Source organism: Candoia aspera, chromosome 7, assembly GCF_035149785.1.
Source record: "Candoia aspera isolate rCanAsp1 chromosome 7, rCanAsp1.hap2, whole genome shotgun sequence".
In the NCBI taxonomy this organism is placed as follows: Eukaryota; Metazoa; Chordata; class Lepidosauria; order Squamata; family Boidae; genus Candoia; species Candoia aspera.
The window spans coordinates 58,734,172-58,749,940 of record NC_086159.1 but is presented as its reverse complement, the minus strand read 5'-3'; the positions used below and the strand labels follow the sequence as shown (position 1 = coordinate 58,749,940).

The 15,769-nt window shown below is 55.9% G+C and overlaps 1 protein-coding gene across 1 annotated transcript; it reads left to right on the top strand.

Moving 5' to 3' along the window:
- The first annotated feature begins 1,762 nt into the window (after positions 1-1,762).
- Positions 1,763-11,462, top strand: FEZF1 (FEZ family zinc finger 1). The gene is made up of 7 exons (XM_063309347.1): positions 1,763-1,812; positions 5,718-5,808; positions 6,059-6,486; positions 7,006-8,194; positions 8,307-8,441; positions 9,445-9,577; positions 11,170-11,462. Exons 1-7 carry the CDS (start codon positions 1,763-1,765, stop codon positions 11,460-11,462), a joined length of 2,319 nt encoding a protein of 772 aa, XP_063165417.1.
- The last annotated feature ends 4,307 nt before the right edge of the window (positions 11,463-15,769 follow it).

Genomic DNA, 15,769 nt, shown 5'->3' with positions numbered 1-15,769 from the left:
CGTTTGGAATCGGAGCGGGCGCTGCAGGAGGCAATTCACAAAGTGGATGGCCCGGCGAGGCACTTCCCGACCGGTTCCTCGGGCGGACACAAATCTAAGAAGTCGCCGAACTGGCCATTCGTGCCTCCTCCTTCCGCCGCCGGGCGACTTTCGAGTACCCGCAGGGCATCCTAGCTTCCTTGGAAATAACGCGGCACTTAAGAGTGATCCCTTGCTTTTAATGACAAATAAATGTTATTAAATGCTTTAATAATATTGGGTTCCAGCCCCTAGTATCTCCGTGCGGAGGGTCTGGCCATACTGGCGCGAAAAGACAGCGGCCATGTTAGGAACCCAGCCCCCAAGCCCAAGTTTATACAAAAGACACTGAAGCCAGTCACTGCGGTGTATAAATCCAGCCGACGATGGTTTATTCAGTGATCCATGGTTTAGCAAACTAGCTTTGCACAAGGTGAACTTGGCCCGTTGTGTCTGGGCCTTTCCTGGCCCACCTCAATAGCTTTATAGGGGCGACGTCTGCATAGCGCCCTAGCTAACTTGAATCGGGGCCCGGGGGCTCACTCAGCCTCCCATCATCTCCAGAGCAAAGCTAAACATTTTTGAGGGAAGGCGGCAACAACTGGGCTCGTTCATGAGAATCAGAAGCAAGATGTGCCAAGTGGAATGATCCTCCCTCCGCAAAGGCGCCCAGCCTCTGCAGCCTCCGCGCTCGGGCTAAACTGGGAAGCGGCCAGCTACGGAGTTTCAATTCAGTCCTCCGCGCGTTTGGGCGCGGGTTTATCCGGAAAGGGGTTTTCCGCCGCTGTTTTTTTAAAAATTTATTTATTTATTTTCTTCCCTGTCTTATGATTTTCGACTAACTTTCGTGCGCCTCAGAAGGCTAATTGAAGGGCTGCTTCTGATTGCCCAGTGTCGTCTACGGGGGCGGGGTGGCGGGGACGCGACCGCGAGAGCAACAGCCGCGGGAGAAGGCACGCCAAACGCCCAGTTGCTCGCAACCAGCCAGGCCAACGCGGTTGGCGGTTCCCGCTGAAAACGCGGGATGCGCTGTGCAAACCCTGCCGAAGCCAGCCGAAGGCGAGGAGGAGCAGCGGCACGGACGGGGCGAGGGAGTCCCGGCCTTCTTCTGGAGCTTGGAGGAGCAGCTGTTCGAAGGGCGGCCGGCCTTTCGCGAGACAGGCGCGCGCATTAGGTACGGCGAGGTGGCTTTTCCCAACTCCTTTGGCTGCTCCTTATCAAGTCTGTGCCCCGCTGTCCTTCCCCGCCTGCTCCCCATCTGAGCGGGCGGAGTCTCGGGGAGCTTCAGGCTGATCAGCTTCCCGGCCGTAACGACTGCTGGGCAGAGAAGCAACGGGCTTCCTCGCGGATTCTTTTGTTTGTATGGAGATCTGGTGGTGGCGCCTTTCCCCTGAGCAGAAGGGGGAATTTTCTTCCCTGTCCTGATTATGATTTTCGACTGTAACCGTGACTGAGAAACGAGCTACCAGCTGGACGCCCGCGATCCTTTCTGGCGAGGCGGCCCTCCTATTCGCCCGGGCGCCCGGAAGAAATCGAAGTGGTGCGTGGGGGGCGGAAGGCCCCGCGCGCCTTTTTGAGGCGGCCTGCAGCACGTGGGAAGGACCTGGGGAGTCTTGCGCTCCTCGGCGCCTCAACATCGGAAGAGGCCGAGGTCGGGCCTACCCTAGGAAGGGAACGAGAAAGAACCCACTACCTTTCTGAGGAAGCGAGTTTAGCGCCCGCAGCAACAAGGCAGCTGGGCGGCATGCCGTCTCGGCCTCTCAAGGAGCCGGAATCCGAGATCGCGGGGCGAGAGTGAGAAAGAGGGAGCGGAGCAAAGGAGGCCGTGGCGTGGAGCTCTCTTCCCCGTTGAATCCCGACGCGAGAGATGGGCCGGCAGGGAGGAAGATCTTCACCTTCGTTCAGAAATAGAAGACAAGGGTTAATAGTAGCAGGAAGGAGACATCTTGAGAGACAGGGCCGCCGCCGAAAGCTTTGGGGTGGAAGTGGGCTGCAGTCCTGTGCCTCCTTTCCTGGGAGTAAATCTCAGTGAGCTCTACGGATCGGTTTCTTAGTTGTGAGGGCTGCCTGGAGAAGGGGCAGGGAGGAGCACAAACAGCTCCCCTCAAAATGTTAGCTTTATAGCTCTTTCTTTCCTTTTCCCATCCAGCACACATAAAACTATGTGCCCACTTCGGGGTATTGGTAGCCTGGAACTTTTGTGCCCATCAAAAGAGATCTATCATTCAGATGCTATGTCTACTAACCTAGGGTTATATCTTGTGAAAGGTGAAAGGTCCCCTGTGCAAGCACCAAGTCATGTCTGACCCTTTGGAGGGAGCCACTTTCGCGACCCCACTTTCACGATGTTTTCTTGGCAGACTATAGCGGGGTGGTTTGCCATTGCCTTCCCCAATCATCACCTTCCCCAGCAAGCTGGGTGCTCATTTTACCGACCTCGGAAGGATGGAAGGCTGAGTCGACCTGAGCCTGCTGGAACTGCGCCACACAAGGCTCTAGGGTTATATCTTACTTATGAGGAAATGAGTTCAGCCATCAAGAGGGCTGGTGGTGCCATAAGACTGAAGTGCCAAGGGCCAAAAGCATCAGATTTTGGCATGGGAGTGCCCTCTGCTCCTGATTCCAAAGGGAAGTGATAATTCTGAACACCCAAACATGGCACCTGTCCACCACAACGCTATAAAGGAGTGGCATCTTTTCCTGGGATAGTTCAAGAAAAGACCCATTTGTTTCAAAGACCTACTTACAGGTTCAGTGTGTGTGCCCACAGCATTTCAAATCTCATTTTCCAAGAAAACCCAGATAGTGGCACAGCCCTCATCTGAATGGCATGAATGGTTGGCAACTTGGCAGACAGAGAAACTTTCCAGTATGAAGCACCAGGACCCCAGCAGGAATGCAATTTGCTCCCAGTTGGAATTTAACAATAGCTCTCTGGTCTTGGCTTTCCTACCCAGAATTTGCAGAAACACCTCGTTTGTCCACCCAGAAGGAGAAGTGGCTACCTCTGGTTCCCTTGTGGAAGCAATAGCTGTGAAGCAATCCTCTAGGCCCTCCCTTGTCTGTAGGCCAAACCAATGTCACCCCAAGGGCCTTTCCCCACTTGCAGGTAATCACAGCACAAGGCCACTCTGGCAGCATCTCTTTTTTTTCCTGCCATGCTATTCCCAAGACATTGCCTCTGTCTCACCCACAGCCCAAAGATGGAGAGCATCTTTAAGTTATCTTTAGGTATATGAATGTTAAAAGAATGTTTTTCCCACCCCAGTCCCCCTTCCACCACTATCCAGGGGCAGCCCCAGTGTGTGCAAAATCTGTGAGCCTTTGTTACCCCGCACCTTGAAGGAAAGTCAGGCAACTGCAGCAATAGAGGCAGGAGGGATCAACAATGGAGGCAACCAATTCTGCCAGTTTAGTTTTCTGTTGAATCAAGGATGGGATTAATAGCAGAAATGTGCAGCATTCAGCTCCAGAGCAGGTGAAGGTGTTTTGGATCCAGCACGGACACCCTCCCTACTTGTTCAGCATGAAGGGCATGAGGTCACACTTTTTGCTGCCTCCTTGACTCTAATCCTTATTTTCCCCAGCCCTGTGACTGCCCTGCAAGGCCCAGAAGAGCTCCTTTAAGGATGCTTTGGATCTGGCTAATTGATTGTGCTTCCATTCAGCAGTGGAGAAAAGCTTGTTTCTCTCATACACCTCTATCTGTTTATTGAGCTGTGGAGTAAATGCTCTCATAACCTAAGCATGCATAGGCTGTTTGTATGACATACTTACTCATGGTTAACTGAATGCTGGTTTACTGATTCTGTTCATCCAATATTCTGGGTTGGACACACAGTGAACCATGAATTAACATCACTGGGCCAGGTTCTCACAATAGGTTTTGCTACAAGACAATAGCCTAATCTGAAGTTCCCTGGGTCCTGCTATTGCTGCCCTTGATTGGAGTGCACATTTTCCCTTTACTGAAGAGAGTCCAAGGATCTTACCACAGGTGAGATGAAAAACAATTTCTATCCAAGTTCAGTGTTCTGAATTAGATCCTAAGAGTATCTGGTCAAATTCAACAAAGGTTACTTTAGAAGAATTTAGGCTCTGGAGCACAATTCTAAGCATGGTTTTTCCAGGTGAAACTACTCTTGAAACTACTAGCATATATTTCTAGTTATTGTTTTCACAGTTTGAGGAGCAGAGCACTGTTTCTTAGCAAAGGCTTGCAAGACATGTGAGCCTGCTGAATTGTGTGCAGAGCATACATCCAAAGTTTCTTTTGACCCCAAGGCAACTTTTTTTCCAAGAAATGATATTGTCATCTCAGCAGTCAAACAGGGATCTTTTCAATGGGGACAAATCCTATTTCCTCTGACACCCACAGCAGTTCTTCTATAGGATCCAGGAGTAAGTGTGCTTGAACTGAATACAATTTCCTGTTTAAAGAAATCCTGCATAGGTGTTTGATCTCCCAACAGTCCGAAGTGATCCTATGTACATGAGGAAGTGGTTTAGGCCTTTCGTTTCATATGGGAAAAGGGGACCTGCCCTATCTAGCTTGCCAGGGGGTGGGGCTGCCTCAGATTTCTATCGGCTGGGCTGTTCCTAATTTTCTGCCCCCACAGCCAATTTTGCATGTCCTTTTTTCTGCCCCCTTACTGCCTCTGTGACAAGGAAAGGTGGGTGGCAGGGAGGGAGGCTGGTGACTTCCCACTCTTCACCTTAGGTGTTTTCTTAAGGGCCGCAGAGCCAGTAAAGTGACTTTGAGAAGGGATTTTCATGCTCCACACATGGCCAGTTCCTTTCCTTTCTGAGAAGGGGAAACGAAGTCAACCTCTAAAGGACTAGCAAAGAGGCGCACAGACTTGGACAGCTCCGCACATAGGTGGGAGGCTGGGAACGAGACTACCGCTGATGCTGGGCCCTAATGCAGGGGCTTCAGGCTGTCTTCCCCACATCTGCCAGCCAAGCATGTTTAATAATTCAGCCTGTCCGAAGGCTGGATGACTTGAGTAAACCGTGTTTAAGTTAATCATAGTTCAGCAGGAATGCAGTGTTTTGGGTGGGGTGTGTGTATGATGTGCTTGGAATAAAGGGACGTGAAGGTAAAACACAAGGTGCTGTGTGCCAGGCACTGTACAGGCAGAAGCGCTTGGCCCATGATCGAAGCCCTTGCCCCGCCCCCACCCCCTTGTTGCATCGGGGTGCTTAAAGAAGGAACTTGACCCCCTCTGGGGAGGGTGGCAATTATACGTTAGCACAAACCCATCTGCTACAGGGAAGAGCTCCCGCAAACGGTCCCGTGGTGGGTGGACCCATGCTCCATGACCTGGCTTCAGGAAGAGACACCTGTCAGGAGGCTGAAGTGCAAGGAAAGGGTGGCAAAGCCTCCTAAAAAGGGGGGTGAGAGAAAGAGGCAGAGGTGAGGAGGGAGAGGCAGCCCGCCAAGGCAGCGGGTCGATATGACGGACATATTTTGAGCAGCAACATTTCCCCTGTGGTTGCGTTAAAAGGCACCGTTAGATGTAAATAGCAACAGCTGTCCAATATACCCTTGAACCTAGTCTTTTCCTGAACTGTTTTTATTATTATTATTATTATTATTATTATTATTATTATTATTATTATTATTTTCTCTGCTTTGGGGCCAGGAGGGTTGTTGGTTCGTTTATTTTTTGGAGTGTCTCTGATGCTCCTTTCACAAGACAAAATGCTGGCAGCAGTTCGACCTCCTTAGCCCAAAGTGTCAGTAGCGTTGTCCCCTGGGCCCTCGGCCTCTCCCTGCAGCAGGTTACGGTAAGGAGGGCTGGTCGGAGTCGAAAGGCTGGTGCCCAATTGGCCGTGGAAGGGCCCAAGAGCAGCCCAGCAACACACGTCAAGGGGGCTTCTTGGGGCCCCTCCCGAGGCTGGGTGCACTGCCTGCATCTCCATCACCACTTTCTGCATGCTTGAAAGAAGAGCGTTTCTATCCAAAGCACCAGCTCCGAAGAGGCAAGGGAAACCGAAGTCGTGTTAAGAACGATTATTGGATTTTGACTTCTTTTAGAAGAAATCCAAGCATTTCCAGGATGTTTGGACAGAGTGTAATGCATTCCTATCAGTAGGACTTCAGGTCAAGCAGGAGACAAGGCACCGCCAAGTGTGGGGAGGCCCAGATCAGAACACCAGCGTCACTGCAGGGAGCGCAGCCCCATGCCTGGTGGGGCCCGGCAGCCCCCGCTCCTCGCTTCGCCCGCCTCTGTTTCTACCGAGCGGAGCCAACCAGGCAGCCGCCGCCCCAGGGGCCCCGCCGGAGAGCTTCGGGAAGCGAGCGGGCGAGTCAGCAAGGCAGCGGCAGAGCAGTCAAGGCTTGCTCCCAGGTGCGCCCGGCCTGAAAGGGACAACGAGCGGGCAGCGCAACTTCCCTCCTCGCTCGCTCGCTCAGCGCTGCCAAGAAGCCCGCGCCAGGACCTCTCCCGAAGCTGACCGGGTCGCGTGAAGCCTTGGTCATTTGATGGGGGAGGGGGGAGGGGGAGGAGGATTACCAGGAGTGGGTGGAGGGAGTGGGGATGTGGCTCCGAAACGGCAGGTTGATCCTGGCAAGGAGAGGCGATTGGCGGCGAGGCGAGGCGAGGCGAGGGGGATCCAGAGCAGGGGCGATCTAGAGGGAGGGAGGGAGGGAGGGAGGGAGGGGGCGGGCGAGTCGAGCCCCCCCTTCTCTCTGGGAGGAGGGCAGAGGGAGGCGCAGGCACCAATGAAAAGGAGCCACTGGCTCTCCGGGGTGGGTAGGGAAGGGGGGCTCAACTTCTCTCCCCCTTCCTCCTGGTGCCTGTTGGACGCGAATTGAGCAATTATCTAGTTTACCTTCTCTTCTTGGAAGTTAGCGATTGGCGGGATCGTGGCTGCTGCTATTGACCCAACACTTTCCATAGAGAGGGGGGGGAACCGCAAGAGACGCTGCCAAGGAAGAGGAAAGGGAAGAGGAGGAGGGGAGGACCAGCATCCCCCGCCAAGGAAGCACACCGGCGGCGGCGATGGGCCGGCACGAGTCCATCGGGACGGGCAGGCGGCGTTCGCTGGCCGTCGGGATGGAGACCTCGCCGGAGCTCTTGGTCCCGCTGGCGATGAAGACGTGGAGGGCGCCGGTGGCGGCAGGGTCCTCGGAGGGCTTGAGGTCAGGTTCCAGGGCGGCGGCGGCGGCGGCGGCGGCGGCGCGAGGCTCCCCGCTTGCCGCGCTGTGATCGGGCGCCGCGGGGGCCGAAGCATATCGAACCGCTCTGATCCAAGCGAGACGCCGGCCATGGAGAAGAGCCGGCAGCAGCAGCAGCAGCCGCCGCAGCAGCTGCAGCAGCTCCCCCCGACGGCGGCCAAGAGCCTGGCCGTCGCGCGGGGCAGCATGCTGAGCGCGCCCAAGCCCCTGGCCTTCTCCATCGAGCGCATCATGGCTAGGACGGGCCCGGAACCCCAAGCCGTGCCGCTGCTGCCCCATTTCCTGCAAGGGGGAGGTGGGACCCCCAAAGCGGCGGCAGCCACGGCAGCGGAGCATCTGAAGCCGCAGCAGCAGCCGGCGCTCAGCCTGGGGCCCTCCATCCCCTGCATGATCCCCTTCCTGCCGCTGGCCTACGAGCCCTTCGCCAAGGCGGGATCCGAACCCAGGAAGACCCCCTTGGAGCCGGCCTCCTCCTCTTCCTCCGCCTCGTCCGCTCTGAGCTGCGGGCTCAGCCTCAAGCCCCAAGCCGCCGAGCCGCCCCTCGGCCTGCTGCAGCAGCCGCCCCACTACAAGCTGGTCCGGCCGCGGGTGATCAAGCACTCCTCCTTCCACGCCCTTGGCGCCCTGGGCTACTTCAGCCGGACGGCAGAGCCGCAGCCGCAGCCGCCGGGCCTGAGCCTGCACCCGGTGGCCTCCTACTTCTTGGGCTCGTCGCTGCCGGCGCCCGCCCTGCAAGACCCGACGGCGCCCAAGACCTACCTGGCCGAACGCAACAAGCTCCAGGCGCTGCCGTCTGTGCCGGATAAGTACCCGCAGGCAGCCTTCAAGGACCTAGCCCAGGCCCAGCTGCACAGCGCCGCCGCCGCCGCCGCCGCCGCCGCGGCTCACCTCCTAGCGTCGGAGAAGCTGCCCTTCAAGGGGGTGGCGGCCGACTTCAGCCGCGGCTCGCCCAGCGCCAAGCCCAAGGTCTTCACCTGCGAGGTCTGCGGCAAGGCAAGTGACCCGCGTGCGCGGCATCCTCCCACTGCCGGAGCCCTGGCGGCGGCGGCGGCGGCGGCGGCGGCGGCGGCCGCCCCGTTTAATGGCGCCTGGCTCTCTCTTGCAGGTCTTCAACGCGCACTACAACCTGACGCGCCACATGCCGGTGCACACGGGGGCCCGGCCCTTCATCTGCAAGGTCTGCGGCAAGGGATTCCGCCAGGCCAGCACCCTCTGCCGCCACAAGATCATCCACACCCAGGTAGCGCGCCCGCGCCGGGTCCTGTCCGCAGCCTCTCCCGCGGCCCGCGGCGGTCTGGAAGGAGCCCCCGACCTCAAAATTTCCCCTGCCAGAGGGTCGCTCGCCCGGCCCAGGTCTAGGCCCCAGGCCGTCAGCCAGAAATCGCCGCCCTTCCTGCACCTTCTTCCCCCATCGGGGCTCTAGGGGTCCCCGCCTCTCCCTCTCTCCCGCTTTAGGCGCCTCGCCTAAAAACAGGGGCGGAAAGAGAAGGAGAGGCGAGAAGGTATGCAGCGGCGAGGCGTACAGAGGCTGCCTTGCCTTACCTCGTTTTCCTCGTTCTCACCCCTTTTCTCGGGAAAATGTAGCCTACGACCTTCGCGTGAGAGCTGACCCCCTTTGAAACGAGGGCCGTCGTTTGCACAACCGGTGGGGTATTCCCGCGTTTGGGAAATCTACCCAGACTTTCTCTTAAGCACGTGAAACTAACCACACTACGGTCTGTGCCCGGCTGGCAGATAACGCGAACGCAGCCATTGTGTTTTAATAATCTGGTTCTAGGTTTTAAGGTGTTGTGTGAACGAAACTCTACGCTGGACAGCTCTTCATCACTCACGCACCCACGCGCACTCACGCAAGAGCCACGACGTGCATTATAACCTAATAACCTCTGAGGGCTCAACTCGGCCCCCTTTTCTCCGAGAATAAATTCAGTCGCACATCCGTGGAGAGATTCCCAAATCTCTCAAACCCGGACTGCGCTGCGGCCGCAGATTTCCCCCTTCGCCAGCCTCCTCTCATCTCGTCGCCTCCCCTCCCCTTTGCTTCCCTTTTAAGAGGGTGGGGCCCCTTTGAAACAGCCCTTTGGGTAGGAACCCAGCGGGTGGTTTCAAGCCCGCGGTTGTTGCTCTGCTGCGCATTACAGCCGCGGGATGCCCAGGCCCCAGCGCGGCCCGCGTTCTCCCAAGCGAGCGCCTGAATCTGGATCTGCTCTTGATGTTGTTCGTTTGTTGATGTTTCCCCACAGGAGAAGCCCCATAAGTGCAGCCAGTGCGGGAAAGCATTTAACCGGAGTTCCACGTTAAACACCCACACGCGAATCCACGCAGGCTACAAACCTTTCGTCTGCGAGTTTTGCGGAAAAGGCTTCCACCAAAAAGGTAAACCAAACCGCTGAGAACCGGGTGCCAAACGGGGAATGGCTCTTGATTATGGCTGGGAAACGCAGCCTGAGGCTGAAAGCGCCCTCCCTCCCCGTTTGTTTCTGGTGGGAGGCCTGACCAGTTCCTTCCGAGTAGACCAGCAGCAGATTCTGCCCGAAAGCTGCCATTCCCAGCCGCGGAACGGGAATTAAGTGCCGCTGAATTCGGTGTGTCTGATTTTGCAGCAGGCTCATTGGGAACTAGCCGCTATGAAAATGTAAATGCGGTTTGTTTTTTCCCAGACGTTCGTTCGCTCGTTCGTTTCCCAGACGTGGGAAATTGTTGCTATCCCTTTCTGCACAAAGGGGGCGGGGGGCGGGGGGCGGGGGGAGTGTGTAATATTGTAAATGAGGTTTTGTATCATATCTAGATCCTTAAAGTTTATTTTTTGATGTATTTGATCGGGCAGGTAGGCAAGGAATTTATTTGAATTTTAAATGTTAAGCATGACTGTAATTATAATTCCACAGAGAAAAGTAAATTAACAGACCGTATGTTTACCTGGAAGTAAGTTCCACAATTTGGACACAAACTTCAAAATACAACAGGTCTTGTATCAATAGAAATGCCGTCTCAGTCTACTATACCTTTCTGGGGGGCGGGGGGGGGGAAGTGGTTTTCCTATTCAGAAATGCCTAAAATTGCAGCCTAAGGTTGCCTTGTTTTTTTACTTACTTGAGAGTAAATCCAGAGTCAATGGGATTTATTCCCCACGGAACAAAGTTGGCCTTCGGGGCTGTGCCAGCTGTGCCTCAAGCATATCTTTCTATCTTTCATATCCCATTTCGTCTGAGCCGGATCATTAAAGGAATGGAGGCTGAAATCCTAAAATCACAGTTACTGGCTGGGAGTAAACCCCACTGCTTACAATGTCTGTGTAAACATGCATTCTGTTTTCAATGGAAAGTTTCACAGTCTATTTTTATGAACTTTGTTTTATCAAAAGCTCAGTTATTTCTTTACTGCCAAATAAGACAAAATGGCTTTGGGCATCCTAGCATCCAGATTTAATGTGGGACAAAACTGTTAAATTGTTAAATTTTGTTGGTTTGATTCCGCTGCTGTTGCTGCTGCTGGTGTGATTTCTGAAATGGGGGGATTCTAAGGAAAACGGATTTCAACTGATTTATCTGGGGAACCCTGTGGATCCTGGAGAAAAGTATTTAGCGATTAGGCCCAAGGCTTTGGGGGATTTGGGCATGGGGTTTTGCTCTTGGGTTCCAGTTCATCCCTCATGTTGAAATTCTGTTCTGTTGTGGCAAAGGTTTCTTTTCGAAGAGTAGCAGGCAAGCCACAGAAGGCCAACTTAAATATTTACTGTGAGGGAAACCTGCAGGCAGTGCCTGAAGCACAGTAGGTTGTGTGAATGCAACCATCGGGGTTGATAAAGCAGGTCTGGGCTTTAAAAGACTCTCTAGCTTATGAGTTGCAAATCCGTGAAAGAGGATAACTGAGCTGAACTGCAGAATCTCCACTGTATTATTATTATTATTATTATTATATTATTATTATTATTATTATTATTAATTCCCCCCTGCTGCTGCTGCTAGGAAACTACAAAAACCACAAGCTGACCCACAGCGGCGAGAAGCAGTTCAAGTGCACCGTTTGTAACAAGGCCTTCCACCAAGTCTACAACCTGACCTTCCACATGCACACGCACAACGACAAGAAGCCCTTCACCTGCCCCACCTGCGGCAAAGGTTTTTGCCGGAACTTTGACCTCAAGAAGCACGTCCGCAAACTGCACGACAGCGGGGGCGGGGGCGCCGCCCTGGGGCTGCCCCGCAGCGGCAGCGAGCCAGACCTGCCGCCGCCGCCGCCGCCGCTCCACCGCCCGTGAAGCGCCCTGGCGGCTCGGCTCCCCCGCCTCTTGCGCCCGCCCTGGAGGAGGCGCCGCGGCAGCGGGACTCCGTGAACGTTGGGTCCTTGGCTGCTGCCGGGGGAGCGAAAAGACTGCAACGGCCGCCTCCCCGCTCGATTTGCGGAGGGCCACGCTCTAGGCCCGGGACAACGGTCCGGGCGTGTATTTATTGAGCTGGGGGAGCCTTGCCAGACCCAAAACGCCCTGGCGATACTGCGCTCCTCTCTCGGTCGGTAGTTCCTGCATTTGTGTGTGTGCGTGTGTCCGTATAGCTCGCCCGCCAAAGGGGAGGGGAGTTGGTGACAAAATGGAAAATGGCAGGGAGGGGATCCTCGTCGGAGTGCTGGCCTTTCCGCGTGGTCTCCTTTCCTGCCTCCCTTCCTTCCCTAGCGAGACTTGCAGACAGTAAGAAGCAATTGGAGAGGCACGTGCTTAGGAAGGAAGCACTTTTGATTTTAGTTTTATTTTCAAGTATCTATTATTCCCAAGTAGTCGGAGCTACCTAAGAAAGGAAAAGGGGGAGGTGGGATGCTCCAGACCCCAAAGTCTAGGGTCTTGATCGCTCTGTTTCCCATCTGGCCAGCAGCTTAGCAAGCCGTTGACCTAGTCCTTGGGAGTTTCCTGACCCCCAGAAGCATTTTCGGGGAGTAACCGGCATCCTAGCCCCGGGACGGGCCCTTCGCCGCCACCAGTGAAGAGGGTGTGCTAGTCCTGAATCCAGAAGGAGAGCAAAACCGCTCCCAATTTGTTTCCTACTCTGGACAGAACGCGGGAAGAGAAATCCGGTCCCTGTTCTCCGGACTGCCTGGGTTGCCGTCGCTCTGTAAATCGGTTTAACTCTAGGCGAGAACGTGGATCTTGGTAGACTCACCCGGGAAGCGGACTATTTTTAGGGATGCAGGTAAACTCCAGAAGGACTTTGGTAGCCCTTTTCCCGAAAGCTGATGCCTTTTAATGAAATGTAATGAAAAGGGGCTACTGGGCTCCTCCTGAATTTTTGCCACTATTGGCCAACACGGCTCTCTTCCTACGAAGCTTAACCCCTGCCTTCCTCTACCTGGGACCCGAGAACCCGGTCCCCTTGGCCGCTCCTTCATTAGCTTGAGGAACCCGGCAGACGCCCCGCGCTGCAGAAAGGGTTGACCTGAAACGTCAGCCCAAGACAAAAGGGTGAAACCACGGTAGGTCTCCTCCCTGGGGCCCCACCCCTTCTGCGGTGCCCCACCGGATCCTCCCCCTTCCCCGAAGACAGCCCCGAAGAGTTCCCTGGAATGCATGTGTGAATGGACGCGTGCGCGGATTTGAGTGGCTCACCGAGAGAGACCTTCTAATTTCTTCACTAAAGACTAGGAAAGCACTCCAGTGCACCCGCGAGGGGGGATCCCCCGATCATCTCTTTTTGGGAGGCCTCCACCATGTCCCCTTGGATCTCACAGTCCCCGGCTACGCGTCCCCCAGACTCTTTTGCTGTATATAGAGATTTTTATCACCCGCTGTGTTGGTTGACTTTGCCTGCTGGTCGCTTCTGTTTATCCCTTGGATTCTCGATTTCTCCATTGTGGGTCGCTTCTCCTCTTCCCTTCTTCGTCCGTCCCCTCGACCCACCCGTCCTCTCCTGCCCACTTCCCCGACCATCCTATTCTACCCCTTGTGGAGAGGGTTAGATTCGGGTTTGTACGGATCTGAAATTTCCAGTTGTATTTTTTTAAATTATTATAATTATGATTATTGCACGTGCAAAAAGAAAAAAAAACAGGGACATTGGGGTGGGGGGTGGATTTGGTGGCAAATAAAGAGGTGGTTCGTCTCTTTAAAACGGAATAGTCGGTGGCTGTTTCTCCCGCCTGGCAAGGAGCCGAGGGGGGGGGAGCCGAGGGGAGGGATTCCTCTGGGGGTCGCCCGCCAACCTGGGAAGGTGAGCCAAGCCGGCAGAGGTGCCAACTCGGGTCCTTGAGAAGCTTAGCCGGGCGCGGGTGTTGTCTAACTACGAAACGCTCCTGTCCGCTTGCCAAAACACGGATCCAACTGCTAAAAGAGTTTAATTAAGACTCGAGGGTAATTAGTTCGGATTGATTAAAGCGCAGGGCCTCGAGAGACGAGCCTCTGTAAAGCCCTCCCCCCTTTCTTGGCAAAAGGGAAAGAAAGCCCTAAAGGAGGGCGCGGAAGAAGGCAGAGGGCTTTATCCTTCCGCCCTTCTCCCGCAAAAGCCAACCAGTCAAGGGGAGAAAAAATCTGCCCCTCTGTGATCCGGAGTGAAAACGATGCGTGTGTGTTGGGGGGGGGGCGCAAGCACTGGCACCCACCTCTCGACCGGATAGCCCCAGGAGTGAGAACGGCTCCACTCCAGGGAGAGGCCAGGTTGGGGGTCTGCAGCCTTTCTCTCCCCATTTCAAGCTGCAACCCCCCCCCCCCGTGGAAGGGTTTTTCCTGTCGTCTCTCTCACCCGCCCCCCCATCCGCCTCCGGTTTATTTGGCGGCTGTCTCACCCGAGGAAGAGCGGGAGGACTTGAGGACCGCGCGCTGCTTTGTGACCTTGACTGGGCCAAATAAAGACCTTCTTCTCCTCCTTTCGAGTGGGGGCTTTTTTTCCCCCCAAGAGCCCACTCCTCCTCGCTCCCCTTGAATGAGAGGCGCCCCTTGATTCTTTCAGCCCCGAGTGACCAGGGCGACCCAGAGGGAGTGGGACAGATATCGGCGGGGGGATGTAAAAGTGAGGAGCAGCGAGCAGGCCCGAGAACCGAGACCAATTTGCTTCCTTCGATGAAGAAAATGATGCTCCGAGTAAATAAAATAGGACCAGAATGCGGGAAAAGCCGCCCAGAACGGACGAGCTTTGCAGGCGGTAGCGGGTGCAAGATACCATTGTTAACCGGAACATCCCTTTCTTGATTGACCCAGGGTTACCGCTTGCGCCACGTGCTCCACGAGCGGGGTTCGCGAAAGAGGTTGGGCTGAAAGGCTGGCCTGTGGTTCAGGGTGTCGTGAGAACACCCAACCCCAGGTAGCGGCAGTGCTTAGAAAGGGTGAAAAGGGTCGCAAGCCAAGAGCAGGCCAGCAGGGCAGGTCATCAGCAGCGGTTGTCAGAAGGTGGCGTCCCCCAAATGTGCTGGACTAATCCTCCCCGCATCCAAGCCCGCCGCCCGCCGGGCATTGGGGCTGGGAGTCGGGCAAAACTGCTCTCGAGTGACCCCGGAGGGAGCCCAAGGAGAGACCGAAACTCAGCCCGAAGCCCGCAAAAGGCACGGCAGGTGACCACGTTGCTGAGAGCGGCCGGGCAGGCGCAGAGACCGAAGAGGGAGAGGGGGACCCTTCGGCCTCCGGAGAAGGTGTGCCTCTCCCGGCAGAGGGGCCAAAGGCTGCCCCGCCCTCCTACTGGCCACGTTCGAGCTCCTCTCCCCACCCCCCCAAAAGAGAGGCGGCCGTGATGCGCTGCCCCACCACCCGGGGCCCGCCAGGCCTTGGGAAACCACCCCAGCCAGGCGCAGCCACGTGGCCCTTGGCGGGGATGGGGTGGGGTGCCAACGGCTGCCACCTCGAAGGGTGCCCTGTGAGCTGCCCGCCACTTGCAAAGAGTGGGCAGGTCCGTCCGAGAAAGGGGGCGGGAGGACGAGGCTTGCTCATTCACTGGGAGGGGGGGAAATTTAAAAGTCATCCACTTTCTGCCGGGCGGGGGCGGATGGTGGAGAGCCTCAAAGGCGACCCTGGCCCTGATTTTAGTTACTCCGGCCGTTGCAGCCCGCCCGACTGGAAGCCTCTCGGCCTGCTCGGACCGACCGTCTCCTGTCCCGTGGCTCCGCCTGAGCGGCGGGCTATTTTTCTCGGGCGCCTGCTCCAGCAGGCTTTTAAGCGCTGAGCTGTTTGGTTTTCCGCCACCGGGCCTCCTAGGCAGCATCCAAGAAAGTAACTTCAGGAGAGCGGTGTCAGGATCTTCTTGGCGGAAAGTGTCCCCCTGGGAAAGGAAAACAACTTTCGGACCTTTGCTTGGAAGGGTGCCCGATGAACGACTGCCGCGTAAAATCCCACTGCAACTTGCCGGGGGCGTTGTAGAAAGAAGCCCACGCACTGGCGGGGAGGGAGAGCGAGGCTGAGGTTGTTAGCAGGGCAACAGTGTGAGAACAGAGGTTCCCTCCGCCTTGTCTCCCACTTCTGTTTCCAACCGGTGGTGCTCTGGCTAACGTTACCGGGAGGTTAACCCGAGTCCTCCGGGGGACACCAGATTAGGGCAGAGCACTTTAAATGTTCCCACTGGCGGCTGTTTTATATTTTGTTTTGGCTTGTTTTGAACA

Excerpts from the sequence above, each read along its gene's own strand:
- FEZF1 (XM_063309347.1), top strand. The coding sequence starts at position 1,763 with ATGCCGTCTCGGCCTCTCAAGGAGCCGGAATCCGAGATCGCGGGGCGA. Across the intron at positions 8,442-9,444 it reads ACAAGATCATCCACACCCAG|GAGAAGCCCCATAAGTGCAG; the intron begins GTAGCGCGCCCG and ends GTTTCCCCACAG. Across the intron at positions 9,578-11,169 it reads AAAAGGCTTCCACCAAAAAG|GAAACTACAAAAACCACAAG; the intron begins GTAAACCAAACC and ends TGCTGCTGCTAG.